The sequence below is a fragment of the Papaver somniferum genome, chromosome 11 (genome assembly GCF_003573695.1).
Source record: "Papaver somniferum cultivar HN1 chromosome 11, ASM357369v1, whole genome shotgun sequence".
NCBI lineage: Eukaryota > Viridiplantae > Streptophyta > Magnoliopsida > Ranunculales > Papaveraceae > Papaver > Papaver somniferum.
In genome coordinates, this window is record NC_039368.1 from 109307348 (window position 1) to 109327991 (window position 20644).

General features: G+C 35.7%; 1 protein-coding gene across 1 annotated transcript; it reads right to left on the reverse strand.

Annotated features, from left to right (window-relative positions):
* Window positions 1-412: 412 nt before the first annotated feature.
* Window positions 413-2787, reverse strand: LOC113320683 (O-fucosyltransferase 19-like). The gene is made up of 7 exons (XM_026568574.1): window positions 2090-2787; window positions 1876-1960; window positions 1721-1788; window positions 1539-1627; window positions 1319-1451; window positions 1011-1243; window positions 413-923 (listed from the first exon to the last, which is right to left on the reverse strand). Exons 1-7 carry the CDS (start codon window positions 2636-2638, stop codon window positions 539-541), a joined length of 1542 nt encoding a protein of 513 aa, XP_026424359.1. The 5' UTR covers window positions 2639-2787; the 3' UTR covers window positions 413-538.
* Window positions 2788-20644: the final 17857 nt, after the last annotated feature.

The following is a 20644-nucleotide window of genomic DNA, read 5'->3' on the forward strand; positions in this document are numbered from 1 at the left end:
ATTACGAGTTTCAGATATAACGCTAGCATCCAAGTGTTTTCTGTTATTTTTATAAATGTGTTTCTACCTAGTTGCCTTCCACAGCCTCTGCGCTTCTGTTTTCTGGATAGCACGAGATAGAGTGATAGGCATATTTGAGTTGTTAAAGATTTTAAATTTGGTTCCAGCAGAGGCGGTAATAGAACAAGGGGCTCTGGAGTTTAATTTATGGCTAGTATTTGCAGTAACTTACACCTGAATTGTAAAGCTATAGCTATTTCGTCTTGTTGATTATCTCTCGGACTAAAAGTGTAGCCCCAAACCAGGGTTCACGAGAAGAAGTGCCCAGGGAGTTCAGGTCAACCTAGTGATTGCCAATAACGGTTCTACCCACGGCCCATAGTTCATTCTGGGAGCCAGAGATTACACAGGCTCAATAAAAAAACCAAAATTGTTGAAATGGAAATCATCCTGCTACAATTTTTTCAATTATGGTGGTATTGGCGTATACTTTACAGTAAAAAATCATCTAACTATTATAAATATATTTGTATATCCCTCATTCTAATGCCGACCTGCTTTTGATTCGTCTTAAATCAATTTTCATGCGACTGCTAGTAAAATCGTTTTTTAGCTGTGTCGCAAGCGAGGAGTGAGTATAAACGTTTGGGTACTCGGACAACAGAGCATCAATACTACCACTACCATATATTGGCCCTGCAACAATGTAGATAGTTGTGGAAGAAGGGTATCCCATTGCTTTCAAAAATACGGCAGCCTCTCTTGGAGACATTGGGCATCCTCCTTGAATCCTTTTCTCTATGCCATCAATCTCTTTCTCCTTCCAATGTTTCACTCTGTACCGCATTTCTGTTAAATCCTTAGCCTCAGCTTTGGTTAGATTATAACTGCAACCTGTGAATGCAAGCATATCCTTCTCATACCTGCAAAAAGAATTAGTTGGTATTAAGAATTGAAACCTTAAAAGTTAAAAACACAAAAAGAGCAGTATGGAAAGAGCTAGTGCATACCTCAGATGGAGAGCTATATAGGGTTTGCCATATTTTTTTAATCTATTAACCAGTTCATTACCGAGCTCTTCTATCTCGTCTGTGTAACGAAGTGCCTGGTAATTCGCACGACACCGAAGCCTCTGAATATTACTTGCAAGTCCGTTGTTAGCAAGTCTAGAATCGGTATGTGTAAACCTCATCACTTTGTGCTTCTTTAGTAATGGAACCATCTCATCTCTATAGTAACTAGCCTGTAAACATCAAATTACTGGATGAGAAAAGAAATCGGATGATTAGACACAGAAGTTTCGTTTTTGTATCCGAACCTTAGACCAGGAAATTGGTGCCTTTAAGAGGGGTTTAATTCCTGCTAAATGAGGCGGCAAAGACTCGACTATCTCAACGTCATCTTTCAGCTCCTCTATAAAGTGTTGCCAATCAAAAATATCTTTAAAACCACTGCAAAAATCCACAAACAAATTAGACCTTTGCTCCGATTTCAACTCCTGTGGCAAAATACAAGATTCAAGTGTGCGTTTTTCTTACCTAGGATCTGTCCAGAAGGATTCATGATCAAGAGAAGGAAGAACCAGAGTTGCATTCATAATCTTTGCAACTGCAACCATGTCGCATATCTACAGGAAAAAGAGAAAAAAAAAACATAAGATTTTGAGTAAAAGGAAGAAGACAGTTTCAAGATAAAAAAATATCAAAAGAAAATTGCTTACTCCTGTTCTCATCTGGTTCAATCCACCATTAGCATGAATTTGAAGATAACCGTTTGTCTTGCTTCTCCCTGAAAAAGTACAATACTAACACTAAATTCATTTTAATACGGAAAACCGACAGATAAAGATGTATCGAGAATGTCGTCTCCACATACGTATTGGATTCCTGGGACGATCAATGCACCGGTAATGTTCTTCACTATTTGGTTTCTTCCAAATTTCAGGTACCTCCTCCTCCACCTGTTATTCAAGATATTTCCCAAATTAATAAAGAAACTCAATTTTCTTATAGAAACCATTGCTACAGAAACTAAGTCCAGAAGATTATGCATCCGATAATTGTAAAAAAAAATAAATACATCAATTTACCGGGAATACGGTGGTTTCATCAGCAGCAACTTGATTAGATTGAGATTCCTGAACGATATTTTGAGGGATATGATTCCATTTCATCACAATATTATTTCGTTTACTGATGATATCCTCGTCATGATGACGATTATGGTGATGATTATTTGAAAAATACGTTAACTTGAGAAAAACTGAAAAAACTGCCAAAATAATCAACATTGCAAAAATCCGACGTCCTAAATTCCTCCTCGACGTTAACAACGAAAACACCATGAGAATCCAAGATAATAATCTCTCAACTAAAAAGATCCATCTCTCCGGCAAGAATATGATAATCGGCTTCAATATATAATAATGGTGATCATGAAACTGGTGATGCTGATTATGGTTATGGCTTCCACTACCATCATAATTCGCTTCATCATCTTCATTGCCGTCTGAATATAACTCAGCTAAATTCCCTTTCTCTGTACCGATTATAACGTCCGGTACTCTTCTTCTTGCTGTTGATGGTCCTGTGATATCCGGACTCCCTGTACATGAATTCGTGCCACTGTTCGACATCATTCAGAAGAAGTTGAATTCAGAATTCGGATTCATATAAATAAAAAATTTGGCGACGACGTTAATGGAGGATTTTGATGAGAAGAGAGAACCGTCGGCTTCTTCTCTTCAATTTATTTTTGTTTCTCTGCTGTTTTTCTTTTGTTATCCGTGCTCTTACAATTCCCCGAATTTTGTGCCGAATAGGTTGCTTTACTTGCCGTTATTTATATGATGATTTTGTTGACAACACGAGAAAAAAAAGAGTATCTGATATTTGTTCTGTGGGGTCCAAAGTGCGACTGTCAGAAAGATTAAGGACTCTGAAAATCACGGGTTTAGGTTTTCTAATCCGAATTCCGTGTCATTTAATACTGTACGGACTGTACGGGAAATCTCGTTCCATCTTCTTTTGACATTAATTTAAAGGAACCATTTTTTGGGATCATGGTTTTTTTGGATCATGGTTTTATTAGGCCACCTATCCTACAATGATAAGAGATGTCTTAACAATAATCATACTTAGAAAGTTTATTAATTTGTCTTTAACCTAATTAACATCAATCCTAATACTAATCCTAACCGTGACATTAACCCTAATCTAAAAATAAAAAAACTGGCGCACCCACTCAACCATTCCCTACTCGTCTTCCTCCTCCTCCTCCTCCTTTCTTCTTCTTCTTCTTCTTCTTCTTCTTCTTCTTCATTTCAAACTCGTCTTCATCAAAATAGGAATCATTCATTTTAATTTGTTTTTCGTCAATTCAGTTGAATAGAAATCGTCAAAATAGGCTTGAAATGGTAGTTACAGTGTTGATTTCGGTTAGAACGTGTTTTCTGTTTGCCCTAAGTTCCTAACCGAACTCACTGAAATGAAGAACACTAAGAACAGTTCGGTTCAATGTGATTCAGAACTTAGTTACCGAACTGCAGAGTTCGGTTGTTTCGCAAAGAAATTGTAAAATCTCCATGTAACCGAACTGTAGGGTTAGAAAAATAGAAAGAAATTCTGAGGATGTAACCGAACCTTGCCTAGGAGTTCGGTTCGATCGCAAACATTTTAAAAGCTCCATGTAACCGAACTGTAGGGATTGAAAAATAGAAAGCAATTTTGAGGATGTAACCGAACCTTACCACTTTTCCCATTGGTTTTATTAGTCTTAAAACCGAACCCTGACCTATGAGTTCGGTTCGATCGCAAACATTTTAAAACCTCCATGTAACCGAACTGTAGGGTTAAAAACCTCAAGAAATCACAAATAAGTTCGGTTACATGAAATTTGGCAAGTAACCGAACAAACAAAAGGAAGAGAGTTCGGTAACATGTAAATTTTATCGCAACAACCGAACTAGACACTGGAACTTCAGGATTTTTTTTGGCTTTGGAGGTTCAGTTGGCTATGCTCTAGGTTCAAGTTTAAGAAACAACCGAACTTACTAATCTGAGTTCGGTTGGATCGCAGAAGCATGCAATTTGCGATCCAACCGAACCTTATACACTTATATCAAATTAATTTGTACGTAAAGTTCGGTTAGTTGCGAACCAACCGAACATAACGCTGCGTGCCAGAACTTCCATTGATATGGAGTTCGGTAACCTGCGTGTTTGGATCAAGTAATCGAACTACATCTTCAAACTAGTTCGGTTTGTTCATCTCACAGGGAAACCGAACAGCACCTTCAAATGAGTTCGGTTACTTGTTCATCCTCACAAGGAAACCGAACTACACCTTCAGATGAGTTCGGTTACTTGTTCATCCTCACAAGGAAACCGAACTACACCTTCAGATGAGTTCGATTACTTGTTCTTCATATAAACTAACCGAACTGTTCAAAATCCAGTTTCAAATCTTACATTTTTGGGGAATTTTCACCAATTAAACATAGATTATCTATGAGAGGATGAAGATGAAGAATTAGATTCATCATTTGAATACTCGAATGGGGTGAATTGGATTTTTTATTTTTATTTTCCATGTTTTTCTCCTTCATCTTCTCTAACTCTAATCTCACAAAAATTCTACTCATAATAATTTACTCAACTAATAATAAACTCATCTTTTAATTTAATCTCACTAATTATTTTTAACTAATCAAAACCTAAATTAATTAGGAGGGTAGATTAGGTATTAAATAAATAACTAGATATGGGGTGACCTAGAATTACTTCCAATGTCTTTACCAAAAATAGAACCATGCCCCCCCCCCCCCCCCCCCCCAAAAAAAAAAATGGTCCCCAAAAAACGGTTCATTTAAAGAGTCTTTTGACTCTTTTCTTTAATTTTTGAGAACAAAGTTTCACAAAAAGAGCTTCTTTGAATCATTTTGTATTAGATCAATTCTGATGGGACCAACAAATGATTATATTTGCCCATTATACACCTATGTTGGCGTGACAAGTCACTAAAACAGATGAACAAACCATAAAAGGGTTTGTTCATCTCGTCTCAGATTGGGTCGACGATCGGTTTTATCTGGACCGAGCGACTCATACAAAACCGAGACTCAGCTGCAATAGAGACGAGCACTATGATTTTCATTCATCGGTAAGGATGTCAAACTTATACAAAATTTTTATGGATGGTTCAGCGTGATAACTCTGGATTGTCCAACGAAGAACTTGTGAGTATCTTAATATATTTTTCCTCATTGAGCAACCGCATCATAGTTTAATTAAAATCATATTACCTAACTTGTTTTTTATCTATTTTTCAGAAAACCATGGCTTAAGACATGTTTATTTATGAAAACGGAAGAGAGTTTAAGCATTTTGAATGCTCGACTTTATTGTTGTGGTTATGAAATCAAGCTATTATATGTGAAGAAATGTGACAAGTATCTCTTAATATAAAATGGAAGTCAACTTTTACAGTCTAAATATTTTTATTAATTAATATTATTGTCACTTCTTTTACCACATATAAACTTGACAATAATAAGAACTCAAATAATTACATCAATAAAAATTTAATACAATTTTTGGCCTCGTGGTTTTCTTCATTTGACGTAAATTCCATTTAACGCGCTCATGAACTGTTTCTCCTCTGTTTTTGAATTTTCAGTTGTTAACTTTCAAAACTGGAGCTTTTCTTTGCTTTTTAACGAGACATTTTCCTGGTTTAATTTCTAAAACTTGCAGTGCTCTTTCCTTTTTACCATTTTCAAATTTTTTAAATTACCAGGAGCCTCAAAAAAGAGAAATTTCCTTATGAGACATCTCAAGAGAAAAATTAGTGGAAAATATTCAAGAGAAGATTGAATTTTGGTGTGAGTTGTATGTTTAGTGGATTGAATATTTATAGGCGAAAAACTAGCATAAGAAATCCGATCATTGCCGGATTAGTTTGAGACGATCGACTCACATTGGTGTGAGTTGTATGTTTAAATGGATTGAATATTTATAGGCGGAAAACTAGCCGTTAGGAAATCCGATCATTGCCGGATCAGTTTGAGACGATCGACTCACATTAGGTCGAGATCCGTCTCAATATGAGCCGAGTCTCGGTCCAATTTGAGCCAATCGTCTCAAGATGCTCCGGCCGCCTCATTTTGACTCGAGGAAACCTCTCCCTACTGCCCAAAACTCAGTTCTTCCATCCACCTAGACATGCATATTTCTAAATTAGATATGTACCATTGGAGTTGCTCTTACTCAGTACTACTATTAAATTGTTACCGAAATTGTCTTTTTTTATTGTCATGCAAATGCTAAGACACTACTAATGAACTGCTGTTGGAAATGTTGCGACCAATTATGTTTTTTCTCTTTTTCTTTTAGCAGGGTTTTTCAGGATAATCAAATCTCACGATTTTATTTTTGTTTTGATAAATACATGATCAATATTTTATGTAGGAAATAGGAATCTAATGTTTGGAGATATTAGAGTTGGCATGTTGTATTTATCATGCATGCCATGATTGGTAGGATGTATTCACTTACGTTTTTCTAAGATCTTACTTATAATAAAATTTTCTCTTAAAAACCTATGCACCCTTACTTAATAATACATGCACCCCACTCATTTAAATCTTTATTACTTATTTCAAAAATAAACTTTTACTCACATATAAATAAGAGGAACATGGCATCAAAAAATTATCTTTAAACTTATTGTCGTTTGAGATTTACGGAATAAAAATGACACGACAATTTCAAAATAATATCTTATAACCATACCATTTGATCTTAACCCATTACTAACATACTGAGAGAAAGTCCTTTCAAGTAAAAAATTTTACTTTTTTTATCATGTTTATGGTCTGGGAAGTCGTTGGACCTTTTCTTCGTCAAGAATAACTGTGTCCCGAGTTCTCATTGAATTGTTCATCCATGTAGGTATGAAAGTAGTTGAAGATATAGCAGAGTTTAGAAATATTTCGCGAACCATATACGTGAACCAATTCATAAACCAAAGTCCATGAGTTCTTGTGGATATGCAAGACGGGCATTTTTCCATAAGACAAACATATTCATGGATCAAATAGTCCATTTTGGTTTTTAATTTTAAATATCAAAGTATGATTAGATAAAATATAAGAACATATATTAGCTTGATATAAAAGAATTCACATGGATCCAAATAGGCATGGAAAACTCTTTACAGGAACATAATCTATTTTGATATCCACATCGAATCGTTACGTTTTGGAATAACTATTAATGATGTGGTATCACCAAGTTAGATATGACTAATTGAGTCGCAAAAAGGATAGAGATGACCACAAGGTCAACACATAGACCATTATGATTATTTATTGGAGAAAGACTCAGCATGTAAAATAAACTTTTTTTTTTTATTTTCTCTAAAAGAAATGGTATTTGTAATAAGGATCCCTAACAACATGTAGTAAAAGTTAATCAAATCATAAAAGAAAATAACTTGAGCAACCTCTTCATTATAAAAGTTAAGAAACAGTTATGACATTTGTGCAATCCTCTTAACTCTCAAGTCAGTGTTGATGGTGCACTCATCAAAACAATTAATTGATCATAGGGTGAGAATAAAGATCACCACTCGTATCCATAAATAACACAACGATATTTTTTGTCTTATGATGAATGGTTAGACTTTTACCTTTTGCTCCATATCGTTTAAAAAACCTTTCCATAGGGAGACGAACTTCCAATGTTCCCATCCAATGAAGATCCTGATGATCTTCTCTGCCTTATGAACCTGTTAAACAATTGATTTTCAAAAGAAGTTTTACTTAAGGAAATTTTTTAAGAATCTTTCGAAATCCATATTCTTGGATAGAAGCCATTCGAATCTAAGGTTTGAATTGAGAAGGTATTCTATTTTCATTAGTTGGAAATCTGATATTCGAAATACCCCCATTTTGTTTGGACATCATACCATGAGAGTTACTTGACTTATGAAGTACTCGAGGTGAGCAATCTTGAATATTTTTATCATAAGTTTCTTACCTAAGGGTGCAACCAGGATCAAATGGAGATGGTGACAGACTAGACACTTTCTTCGTTGCATAAGAGAGAAATCTTGAAGATTTTTAATCTGTTGCTTCCTGTGGAAGCATTCCAGTGCAAGATGATCCTTTTTTTCCCAACAATGGGGACAAAGTTGTGAAAAACTATAAGAAGTGTTTATCAAAGATCACCCTTAGAAGCAATCTTTGGTGCTGGTTTTGATGTGTATTTCTCCATCGTTTATCAGCTGAAACAGGAGTGACTTTTTCAATATCAAATAATATATTTGAGGAAGTATCAAAGACTTTATCAGATATTAAGCTAAGTCCGCACTTTAAGATAATATTTTCCTTTCTCAAAGAATTACACTACCCGAGATCAGACTTATCTTTTTCTTTCTATCAATGGAGGTTATCCATTGATAAGGAGTAAGACTCAACATGTTGTTTATATCGTTCAATATTTTTTCTGACAATATCTTCAAGTATATTAACCTTTTTCATATTTTGGTTCAGTTTTTGAGTGAGTTTGTGGATATTGCTAGAAAATAACTTAACCTCTTCACGGAGATCACGTTATTTGTTAAGAGATTGGTTGAGATCATCATCACACTAACCATACTTTTTCTGGAGATCGTTTATTACAAAGATTTGATGTTCAATGCATACGAACACAGACTTGTTAGGTCTAGCGGTATTTACCTTCTTTGATACTAATTGAAAAGGAGAGGGTACCAAGAACACCATAAACTTTTTCTTCGACAACCTGTATGAAAAAATCTTGACACAATCAAGTAGGTCAAGGCAATGACCCTTGAATAAGATTGCATATATAGTTTTTTTCTTTCTCTTCCACAATCAATATGTATAGACTAAGAATTCCATGAACCTGATTGTGTATAAGAGCTCTTGGACGACCTCAAAAATCAATATCCAATATCAATCTAGTTGTATCCAAATCAATAAGATCTGAATTATTCCAAGTATGAAACTTGTTATCTATCTTTCAAGATACGAATTCAGCAAGAATAAGTCTCGTTATTAATCACAATTAATAAGGACTTAAACTATTTAGATTGATTATATACTACTTGTGTTATTCCTATTATAAAGATAAAACAATATAATGCTAAAAAGGAAAAACATGTACAAGACACCAGAAGTTTTGTTAACGAGGAAAACTCCACTTGCAGAAAAACCTCGGGACCTCATCCAATTTTGAACACCGAACTGTATTATGCCGCTACATACACTAACCTGTTATCAGACTTTGGATTGGAATGTAGTTGAGACCAAATTAACCCTCCAAGCAATTCAACTGCAGTCATGCACCTCACGTCTCTTGTACATCACAAAGATCTTCATAATTGATTCCCTTAGCTGACATCCTTTACAGCCTAAGAGTTACTTCAACCTAAGTGAAGACTTTTGATACCAATATGACTCTAACAGATAAGCCTATTTGATTTCCCTTTTGATCTTTCGGTCTAGGTTTGTAAATATGTTTGCAATTAGACAAAAATAACAAACCTCACGGATACGAAAAATTATACTCATTTAACTGAGAAGCTTGGATTACTAACCACCTCCCAAGAAAAATCTAAATCGACCTATGAAAAATTTAGATATCTATCTTGAGGAATCACAAAGTCTGACACGGAAAGAAATTTGCGGTTTTTATCTATCTCGTTTGCGATCTAAGATTACTAAAACCTTTAAGATCAATAAGAGCAAGATCTGGATACAAGAACTATCAATTAAAAGATAAACTGGATGGGCTTCACGAATCCCTAAGTGAAGTCTTCAAGTTGTATCCTTTAATACAATTCACGAACAACCTAGGTTATAGAAGACATATCTAGTTTGCAAATAGGACACAGAAGTTCAAGGGATAAAGAAACATAGTTATAAGAGACTCTCTATTTATAAATTTTCAAAGCTCTAGGTTGTTTTGAATTCAAGCTAAGATTACTTGAGATTCAAGTAAACACATTCTCAGTTAAGTTGAAATTATTATTAGGAATTCGTGTAAGCATGTGAGACGTCCTCCTTGAAATTAACATAAGAATATACATTATAGTACAAGGTTCTAGAACCGTACACACTGATGGTTCATGGTGGCTCAGTAGCCGTTGAACGTGTAAACATAGTCAGTGTTCGTTAACACTCAAGATTTAAACCATGATTCTCAAACACATACAAAGTTATTTAGTGAACAAAGTTGTCTTAGAAGTGTTTATGAGAGTTGCAACAATGCCACATGTATTTGTGAAAATATGTTTTTAGCATCTGCTTAGTTTTTTGTTGGGTAGGTATGTATAGGGGTATGGATACTTATGAATTCAACATGCTAGGGTATGCGTACTGGCTATGCATTCCTTTAGCCAGTCACAAACTCATGACCTTGGAGTACGCGTACCTACTTACATTCACGAACTCAGAAACTTAAGTTACGCATACTGGGCATGCGTACCTATCACATTCGGAAACTCAGATCACTAGGGTACACATACTGGGTATGCGTACCTTCCCTGTGCCCGAAATTTCAAATAGCTCTGAAAATTCTTTTTAATTAATTTGAAACTTTCCCAATGGCTTTAAATAATAAATATCATTGCTTAAGCTGTTTTCAAATGATCAACTTGAAACAAAAATAATCCTTGAACAATAAATTGTTCTTAACTAAGATTGTCAAGGATATATGAGCATCCATTGCTTAAATCATATTTAGAGATGTTTAACAAGACAAGCTTGACTCGAGATTTCTTCTTTGTAATATTATATCTACTAAAATCATACTACATAGTCTCATAAATATATAACGGTAAATGTCATGAGTAAACAAGATGATTCAGTCTTCACAGACCTCTTTCATAAAGTTCTCGCAATTATCTTCGTTTGTAATTCAATCTTCAACCTTCGAAGGTTACTCCGTGATGTCTGATACTCAACTACCATACTTTAAACCTAGTATGATATTTGACTTTAGTTGACAAGAAATCTAGATATAGTTTTGTGCATCTAACATTTACAACAGGTTTAGATAACAAAGCTTACAAGTTCGACCGAGAAGTGCTTTAACATAAAGAAAAATTGGGTTTTGAAAATCCTAAACTAAAAATTGACTTAAGTATTTGAACTCGTAGGTAAAATGTTAATTAAAATATTACTGATAACACCAATTACCTCGACAAAAAAAGAATGATAACAAGAAAAAAAACATACCTAATTATAGATGATAGAACAATATCCAAACTCATCGATAAATATACTAAAACATGTAATGTTAACATTTTGAATTCATTTCAACAAATAATATTAAGGAGAATCCTAAATATACTTTTACATATATGTAATGCTAGATCATACAATTAAAAACAACAATAAAAGCATGATTTAACAAAAACATAAAGAAAAACGACAAAAAAGATGAAATAAGCTCTGATTGTCATAGCTCGATCACTTCCTTTTCCACTAAGTGATTGCTTGGGGACCTTAGCGTGGAATTGAAAATCTGCTCCATCAAAATGATATCAGTTACAAAAATAAATTCATAAAAAAAAATCGAAAACACAAACAAAATAGATCTGAAACACTGATAAATTAATTAAAAAAACTGATAAACAGTGATTTCTACACAAGAGATAGATTTTACACATCTTATATCTACACCATAATCATATTATCTTTAGTATACAACATATTATAAGATAATGTTATCATATTATCTTATATTTACACAATAATTTATTTTTGTGAAAAGACGTCTAAAAACATATATCTGGACCCTTAAACTTATAAGATTATGAACATGCATAGATTCTATAAAAAAAAATTCTTTTATCACCCGTGCTTTGAGTAAAGGTTCATTTTTCACCCATTTTTCATTTTCTTGGATTTCAAATGAAAAAAAATTTCACTTTTTTTTCCAGAAAATTTTCTTTTTTACAGACCAATCATAAGGTTAATAAGATTCTAGAAAAGATCATATTTCATGGGAAGCCATCGCTTTTACTGTTCGGGATTATCTAGAGGTCTACCATTACGGAGCAGCTAGAAAATTTGATGGCCAATATTATGTAAGTATTACTTACCATGAATTACAGGCTATTCAAACTGTTGTATTCACACACATCCAACAATGTTATGGGGATCTAAGCCCTATAGTCAATAGATCGGGTTCTGGAGATGTAATCAAGTTATTGAAGTTAAGACATGATCCAGATATTGTTCATGTCCCAAATACCCCCACTCGTGCTAGAGAAAAATCTTTCGTTTGGAAATAGAAACATTAGTAAAGAATAATTTTCTGAACATAAAGATGAGAGTTAAGGATGAAGGATCATATTGGTTTGGTCGAGGCTATCAATATCAACAGGTTGCGAGAGAAACAAAATTTTTACCCGATTTCTTGTGCAGTGTAGCACAAGGGACAGATTTACAATTTTTTTGGAGCGACGTGGTTAACTCCGATAATACTATTGTGGGCATCAATATGAGGTTTATTATACACAAAGATAAGTTCGGGCCACCAAACATCAAGCATCCTAAACATGAGTATTAAAATAAAATTGGAGTTGTTAATTACCATGTGCAAACTTATTTTTCTCCATGTGTCATTAATATAATTCATGTTATATTAAAAAAGTATTGGTCACTCACATGCAGTGTATGAGATGGATTTCAAGTGAAAAAAGATTTCACTTTTGTTTGTAGTGAAGTTTTCTTTCTGGTGTGTTAGCCAATTGGTAGAGGGCCTAAGCGTTAATCAATTAAGTAGATGTGGATACGATTCTCACTTACCCTTTTGATGTGTTTCAATATTAGTATGTGGATTTTTATTTTTGTGAAAAAAACATATATACGCACCCTTAAACTTATAAGATGATGAAACATGCATATTTGCTGTAAAAAATTCTTTTGTCGCACGTGCTTTGAGTAAAAACTCATTTTCCACCCATGTTTCAAGTAAAATTTTCTTTTATTTATATTTGTGGATTTCAAGTGAAAAAGATTTCACTTATTTTTACCGGGAAAGTTTCTTTTTACATACCAACCATAAGGTTGATAATATTCTAAAAATGATTGTATTTCATGGAGATTTTCTTTCCACCCGTGTTTTAAGTGTTTTCACCATTGAGTTAAGACTATGATACTGGTAGGCTTTGAAAAGTCCTAAAAATTATCCCCGGCAACGGCGCCAAAAACTTGATAGGCTTCTAAAAGGTCCTAAAAATTATCCCCGGCCAAAAACTTGGTGGGCCCGGAGATATGTATAAAATTAAGCGCAATAAAAACGGGGGCCTACAGTAATACCGCAAGTGCACGGTCGTCAGTTGTAGCTCGTGCAAGTACGGGTCGATCCACAGAGATCGGGTGTGTTTTGGGAAGTGGTCTAGCTAATTGGGTTCCTAAATTGCTATTGGGCTATGAAGCCTTTTGGCTTAAACTGGGCTTTGAGTACTAATGGGTTTGAATGCCCTTTGAATGAATTGGGCTCTGTAATGTGAACTGATGCTTTGGGCTCAGAGTTTTTGAAGTGTAACTGGGCTTTGGCCTTACAGTGAGTTCAGGCTTTTGGGTTAAGCCTGAATTGGATTGGGCCTTAATAATGAACTTGGGCTTTGGTCTTAAACTTAGGCTTGGGCTGAACTGGGCCTTTTCTTTTTGGAATGAGCTGAGCTTTGGAGCAGCAGCAGAAGAAGTGGCAGCAGCAACAGCAGCGCAGTGGAAAGGAAAGCAACACAGTGGCAAAGAAGAAGGAAACAGAGAAGCAACAGACAAGGCAGTGAAGCAAAAACTAAACAGATTAAAAACTAAACAGCAATAAAGCAGTGAACAAAAACAAAACAAAACAAGATGAACCAAGGCCTAAGGCCAAGGGCAGGGATGTGGAGAAACTAACATGGAGCAAAACTAAGGCAAGAATACAGGCATACTAAAAGAATGGGAAGAGAATTAGCTTGCTATGAGCACTAATTTCTCCCAATGCTCAATCACAGTGCAACCTAAGCATACAACAAGAATGGCAAGATAATCAGCTTGCTATAAGCACTGATTTCTTCCATTGCACAATTAGTTCAATGCTTCAAAAGTATCTAGCCTAGCATTCCTTCAAATGACAGTGAATTAAACATGACATTACACAAACATTACATGGCAGTGAACAACAACACATGTTAACAGGACTAATGTAACAGGAATGAATTGGAAATCAAACATGAAATTAAACAAGCACATAACATTAACAGAACATAACATAAGCACATTTAACAGTGACAAAGCAAGAAATTAAAACATACACATTTAACTGAAATTGAACTGAAACATGAACTGAGCTGAAACTGAAAATTAACAGGACATGAAAGTCCTGGATGTTGGCTACTCCAAGCATAGTTTTTACAACACACCCACACCCATATTTATACCCACAGACAATTAGGGTTTTCAATAAAAATCCCCAAATTTGAGAAATTAGGGCTTTTAGAAATTGGAGAAATCTCACCTAATTCTCTGAAATTGTTGTCGACCCATAACTCTATTTGTCCTTCTCTACCTCTCCATGCCTTCAATTGCGTCAATTTCTAGCTATCAACCTAGTTCCTCGAGTTCACATGCCATCAGTGAGAGGCGTGAAATGGATGAACTAACTTGACAGTTAGGAGAGATGGTGGCGTCTGTGATGTCGGGGAAGTGGGTGGTTTGGCAGTGGAGATGGGGGTGAAGTGAAGGCTGGTACGGTGGAGGCAGGAGATGGTGTTTGGTGGTGGCAGGACATGGTGTCTCTGCTGTGGAGGGGAGGTGATGGAAGAGGGGCTCGATGGTTTGGGAGAGACGGGGGGTGTCTGGTTAGGTGGTAGGGTTCGGTTTCTAGGGTGTTAGGCGGCTGCATCAAGAGATGATGTTTCGTGAGATGGGCCGCGAGATGCGAAGCTGGTAGGTGGATCGGATGGTGATGTGAAGTGAAGCTTGTAGCGACCGTCAGATTTTTTGATACAACGAAGTTAACGGCTCTAGATGGGGTTAGGTGTTGTAGTGTTAGTCGGAGATATCAAACTTTGATGAACAGCAAGGGATCGACCGTTGGATTCAACTACCATCTAATCTGAAGGCTTGGAATTTCAGCGCTGTGGTGCTTGGCAGAGACTTCAGATTTTGATGCTCTATGAAGGAGCGACCGTCGGATGCTTCTGAGAACTGATCTGATGGCTGAGAACGGAGGCGTTTTTTGTGTGTAGAAAATGAGGTTGTGCACACCATTCTTCGCGGCTTCCTTGCGTGATTTCTCCCGGCTTTTCACTACTTTTCTGCTCTTTTGCTCCGCGACTCATCCGAACTTTATTTATTACCTAAAAATGCAAAATTAATTAATAAAAATATTTATTCTTGAAAACAATGAAAATACAGAATATGGGATAAAATGTAGAATTACTGCGCAAAAGATGAGTTAAATGCCAACAAAAAGGGATAAATATATACAATATTTGGCACTCATCAAATACCCCCAAACCTGAATTTTACTTGTCCTCAAGTAAAACAAAACTAAGGAAATCCTAACTATACCACTGTCGCTGGTCTCTCGAATGCATTTAGCGTATGCACTAAGCCTTTTAAACCACTAAGTGTCCCTAGTGGACGAGTTGAAGTCTCGTGAAGGTTTACCAGAGGTGTGCCTACAAAACCTAAGGACAAAATATAAGCTCAGATTCCATCAAACGTGACATGTGCAAAACAGTTAAGCTCACAGCAAAATGGAGATGTCAATCTAGCTATCGAAGGCACAATCCTAGCACTGATAACAAAAAAGGACATGTGATAAGAGTGTAAAGTGTATCTACACATGTGTAAAGAAAGATCTGAAGTCATGACTACTAATCACCAAGAGATAGTTTCTCAGGCTAAGAACTGAGGTCGAAATCTAGCTAGTTGTCCGGACTTTACGAGAATTGTGAATGAGTTGGAGGTATTTCACAATTACTCGCGTTGTACATCAATGGCATACACCCTCCTTGCTTACAACAAAGAAACAACAAAAGATGACTATTTACATGACTCTTATTTACATTGACTACTCTCTTTTATTTTTGGAACAAGAGATGATGGAATTGATAAATACTTGATTTTTTTTTTTTTTTTTTTTTTTTTTTTTTTTTTTTTTTTTTTTTTTTTTTTTTTTTTTTTTTTTTTTTTTTTTTTTTTTTTTTTTTTTTTTTTTTTTTTTTTTTTTTTTTTTTTTTTTTTTTTTTTTTTTTTTTTTTTTTTTTTTGGAACAAGGAAACACTTTTACAAATACAACAGGAAACAAAGATTACATACACTTTGCAAGAGGTATCCCTTTTTGATGCACCCAGTTAAATTCGATGGTTGTCTTTCTTAATGTAACCTCCACCTTCTATCCCAACCAACCAAAGAACAAGCTAGTCAAGTTTCGTTCAGTATTCTAAAGTGATTGGCAATCGTAACTTCCTATCAAACACCTTGAAGATCGAGGCCATACATGTATTGGTAGATCGTGGCGCGGCAAATTTCTTATCACTATGTGAATTGTGCTAGAATCAGGGTGCCTAAATATCTAGACTAAGACTCCTAATAAAATACATTATTGCACAAGAGTCAACATTTCAAGGTAAATGAGCTCCATTTTTTTTATGATTTTTTAATTTTTTAATTTTTTTGAATTTTGATTTTTAATTTTTTTTTGGAATTTTTCAATTTTTTTTTTTTCAAAAAGATGGAGTTTTTTTTTTAAATTATGCATATTAATCGTGGCATCTACTCTATAACCCCCCAAACCTAAACTAAACATTGTCCTCAATGTTTTCACAATATGGAAAGAATAAAAAATGCAACATATGGAAAGGGACATGCGAGTAGAGTAAAGGAGAGAATACCCGATTTCGGCGAAAGCAGAATTAAAACTCCGTTTAAGGCAAAAATCCAACATATTTCAGCCGAGATCATATTGGATTAGCAAAATATTATAAAAGGAACAAAAAGGTTTTTTTTTTTTTTTTTTTTTTTTTTTTTTTTTTTAAAAAAAATAGGGAAAAAAAAGTAAAGTTAATTTTTTTTTTTTTTTTTTTTTTTGGTTTTTGAAATTGGGAGCAAGCCCACTGTTGGTCCTCTAATGGAATGGGAGGAAGGCTGCGGCCCACGAAACACTAAGTTTTAATTTTGAAAATTTAATTTGGCCCAGTTGGTTAAGGCCCGACGTTTGTTTTAAAACTTTGGTTTCGAGGTCCACTCTTGAGTGGAAACAAGCCCACAATCGGTTACAAGCTCAGCTGGGTTTAAACCCAGAGTCCAAAATACAAGTCCAATGGAAGAATTTAAACAAGCCCACACAAAATAAATACAAGCCCACAAATTAAACAAACAAGCCCAAAAATAATTAATTACAAACCCAAAATAGAAAAATAAAAAGCCCAAAAAAATTGGGTTAATTATTACAAGCCCACAATTAAAGAAATTTGGAAGCCCACAGGTTGGGTTCTCTCAATGGAATGGGTTTAGGCTTACCTTTTAAGCACAGCCCAGCTGCTCTGATATTGTTGCAAAAACCCAGTTGGGTTTTGGTTCTTTTCCTTGGTGGCGTCCCAGCAGAGGAAAAACAGGTTCAGATCAGCAGGTCCAACAGCAAATGAAGTGAAACAGATGCAGATGCAAATGCTATGCAGTGAAATACAAAATAGCTAAGAAAAACACAAGAAAAACACAGCACCAATCCCCGGCAGCGGCGCCAAAAACTTGTTGGGCCTCGAAAGGGTGTAAAAATTATCCCCGGCAACGGCGCCAAAAACTTGATAGGCTTCTAAAAGGTCCTAAAAATTATCCCCGGCCAAAAACTTGGTGGGCCCGGAGATATGTATAAAATTAAGCGCAATAAAAACGGGGGCCTACAGTAATACCGCAAGTGCACGGTCGTCAGTTGTAGCTCGTGCAAGTACGGGTCGATCCACAGAGATCGGGTGTGTTTTGGGAAGTGGTCTAGCTAATTGGGTTCCTAAATTGCTATTGGGCTATGAAGCCTTTTGGCTTAAACTGGGCTTTGAGTACTAATGGGTTTGAATGCCCTTTGAATGAATTGGGCTCTGTAATGTGAACTGATGCTTTGGGCTCAGAGTTTTTGAAGTGTAACTGGGCTTTGGCCTTACAGTGAGTTCAGGCTTTTGGGTTAAGCCTGAATTGGATTGGGCCTTAATAATGAACTTGGGCTTTGGTCTTAAACTTAGGCTTGGGCTGAACTGGGCCTTTTCTTTTTGGAATGAGCTGAGCTTTGGAGCAGCAGCAGAAGAAGTGGCAGCAGCAACAGCAGCGCAGTGGAAAGGAAAGCAACACAGTGGCAAAGAAGAAGGAAACAGAGAAGCAACAGACAAGGCAGTGAAGCAAAAACTAAACAGATTAAAAACTAAACAGCAATAAAGCAGTGAACAAAAACAAAACAAAACAAGATGAACCAAGGCCTAAGGCCAAGGGCAGGGATGTGGAGAAACTAACATGGAGCAAAACTAAGGCAAGAATACAGGCATACTAAAAGAATGGGAAGAGAATTAGCTTGCTATGAGCACTAATTTCTCCCAATGCTCAATCACAGTGCAACCTAAGCATACAACAAGAATGGCAAGATAATCAGCTTGCTATAAGCACTGATTTCTTCCATTGCACAATTAGTTCAATGCTTCAAAAGTATCTAGCCTAGCATTCCTTCAAATGACAGTGAATTAAACATGACATTACACAAACATTACATGGCAGTGAACAACAACACATGTTAACAGGACTAATGTAACAGGAATGAATTGGAAATCAAACATGAAATTAAACAAGCACATAACATTAACAGAACATAACATAAGCACATTTAACAGTGACAAAGCAAGAAATTAAAACATACACATTTAACTGAAATTGAACTGAAACATGAACTGAGCTGAAACTGAAAATTAACAGGACATGAAAGTCCTGGATGTTGGCTACTCCAAGCATAGTTTTTACAACACACCCACACCCATATTTATACCCACAGACAATTAGGGTTTTCAATAAAAATCCCCAAATTTGAGAAATTAGGGCTTTTAGAAATTGGAGAAATCTCACCTAATTCTCTGAAATTGTTGTCGACCCATAACTCTATTTGTCCTTCTCTACCTCTCCATGCCTTCAATTGCGTCAATTTCTAGCTATCAACCTAGTTCCTCGAGTTCACATGCCATCAGTGAGAGGCGTGAAATGGATGAACTAACTTGACAGTTAGGAGAGATGGTGGCGTCTGTGATGTCGGGGAAGTGGGTGGTTTGGCAGTGGAGATGGGGGTGAAGTGAAGGCTGGTACGGTGGAGGCAGGAGATGGTGTTTGGTGGTGGCAGGACATGGTGTCTCTGCTGTGGAGGGAAGGTGATGGAAGAGGGGCTCGATGGTTTGGGAGAGACGGGGGGTGTCTGGTTAGGTGGTAGGGTTCGGTTTCTAGGGTGTTAGGCGGCTTCATCAAGAGATGATGTTTCGTGAGATGGGCCGCGAGATGCGAAGCTGGTAGGTGGATCGGATGGTGATGTGAAGTGAAGCTTGTAGCGACCGTCAGATTTTTTGATACAACGAAGTTAACGGCTCTAGATGGGGTTAGGTGTTGTAGTGTTAGTCGGAGATATCAAACTTTGATGAACAGCAAGGGATCGACCGTTGGATTCAACTACCATCTAATCTGAAGGCTTGGAATTTCAGCGCTGTGGTGCTTGGCAGAGACTTCAGATTTTGATGCTCTATGAAGGAGCGACCGTCGGATGCTTCTGAGAACTGATCTGATGGCTGAGAACGGAGGCGTTTTTTGTGTGTAGAAAATGAGGTTGTGCGCACCATTCTTCGCGGCTTCCTTGCGTGATTTCTCCCGGCTTTTCACTACTTTTCTGCTCTTTTGCTCCTCGACTCATCCGAACTTTATTTATTACCTAAAAATGCAAAATTAATTAATAAAAATATTTATTCTTGAAAACAATGAAAATACAGAATATGGGATAAAATGTAGAATTACTGCACAAAAGATGAGTTAAATGCCAACAAAAAGGGATAAATATATACAATATTTGGCACTCATCAGATACATACATATTTCAAGTGAAATGATCTTTTTCCACCTGAGTTTCGGGCGAAAAGTTTTTTTTACCTAGTTTTTGATTGAAAAAAAACATGTCCCTATTTATAATAAATTTTTGATGTCACTCTTGATTTTTCCATAATAGGTATGGTTAAAAACAACATATTCCTGTAGGAAAAATAAATTCTAGAGAGAAAAAATCAAGAATAAGTTATAAATCAGAAATTTATATTATTTTTCCAAAAAGATACTACCTTTCCTATAGAAACTGAGGCATGCTCAACCCTCTTGATAACACACTTTGCGACCTACAAAAAACCCAATTTACCCTTCAAACTTTTGTTCTCACTTTATGTAGTACAATATGAACAAGAAAAAAACCAGATCTACCTCATAAACTTTTGTTCTCACTTATAAAAAACAGAGCTACAAAAAAACAGATGTACCACTATAAACTCATAAAAATCAGAAGCAAAAATGTAAAACACAGGAAGAAGAGAAAAAAACGGCATAAACATA

Excerpts from the sequence above, each read along its gene's own strand:
- LOC113320683 (XM_026568574.1), bottom strand. The coding sequence starts at position 2,638 with ATGATGTCGAACAGTGGCACGAATTCATGTACAGGGAGTCCGGATATC. Across the intron at positions 1,789-1,875 it reads TCGTCCCAGGAATCCAATAC|GGAGAAGCAAGACAAACGGT; the intron begins GTATGTGGAGAC and ends GTACTTTTTCAG. Across the intron at positions 1,452-1,538 it reads TCCTTCTGGACAGATCCTAG|TGGTTTTAAAGATATTTTTG; the intron begins GTAAGAAAAACG and ends GGATTTTTGCAG.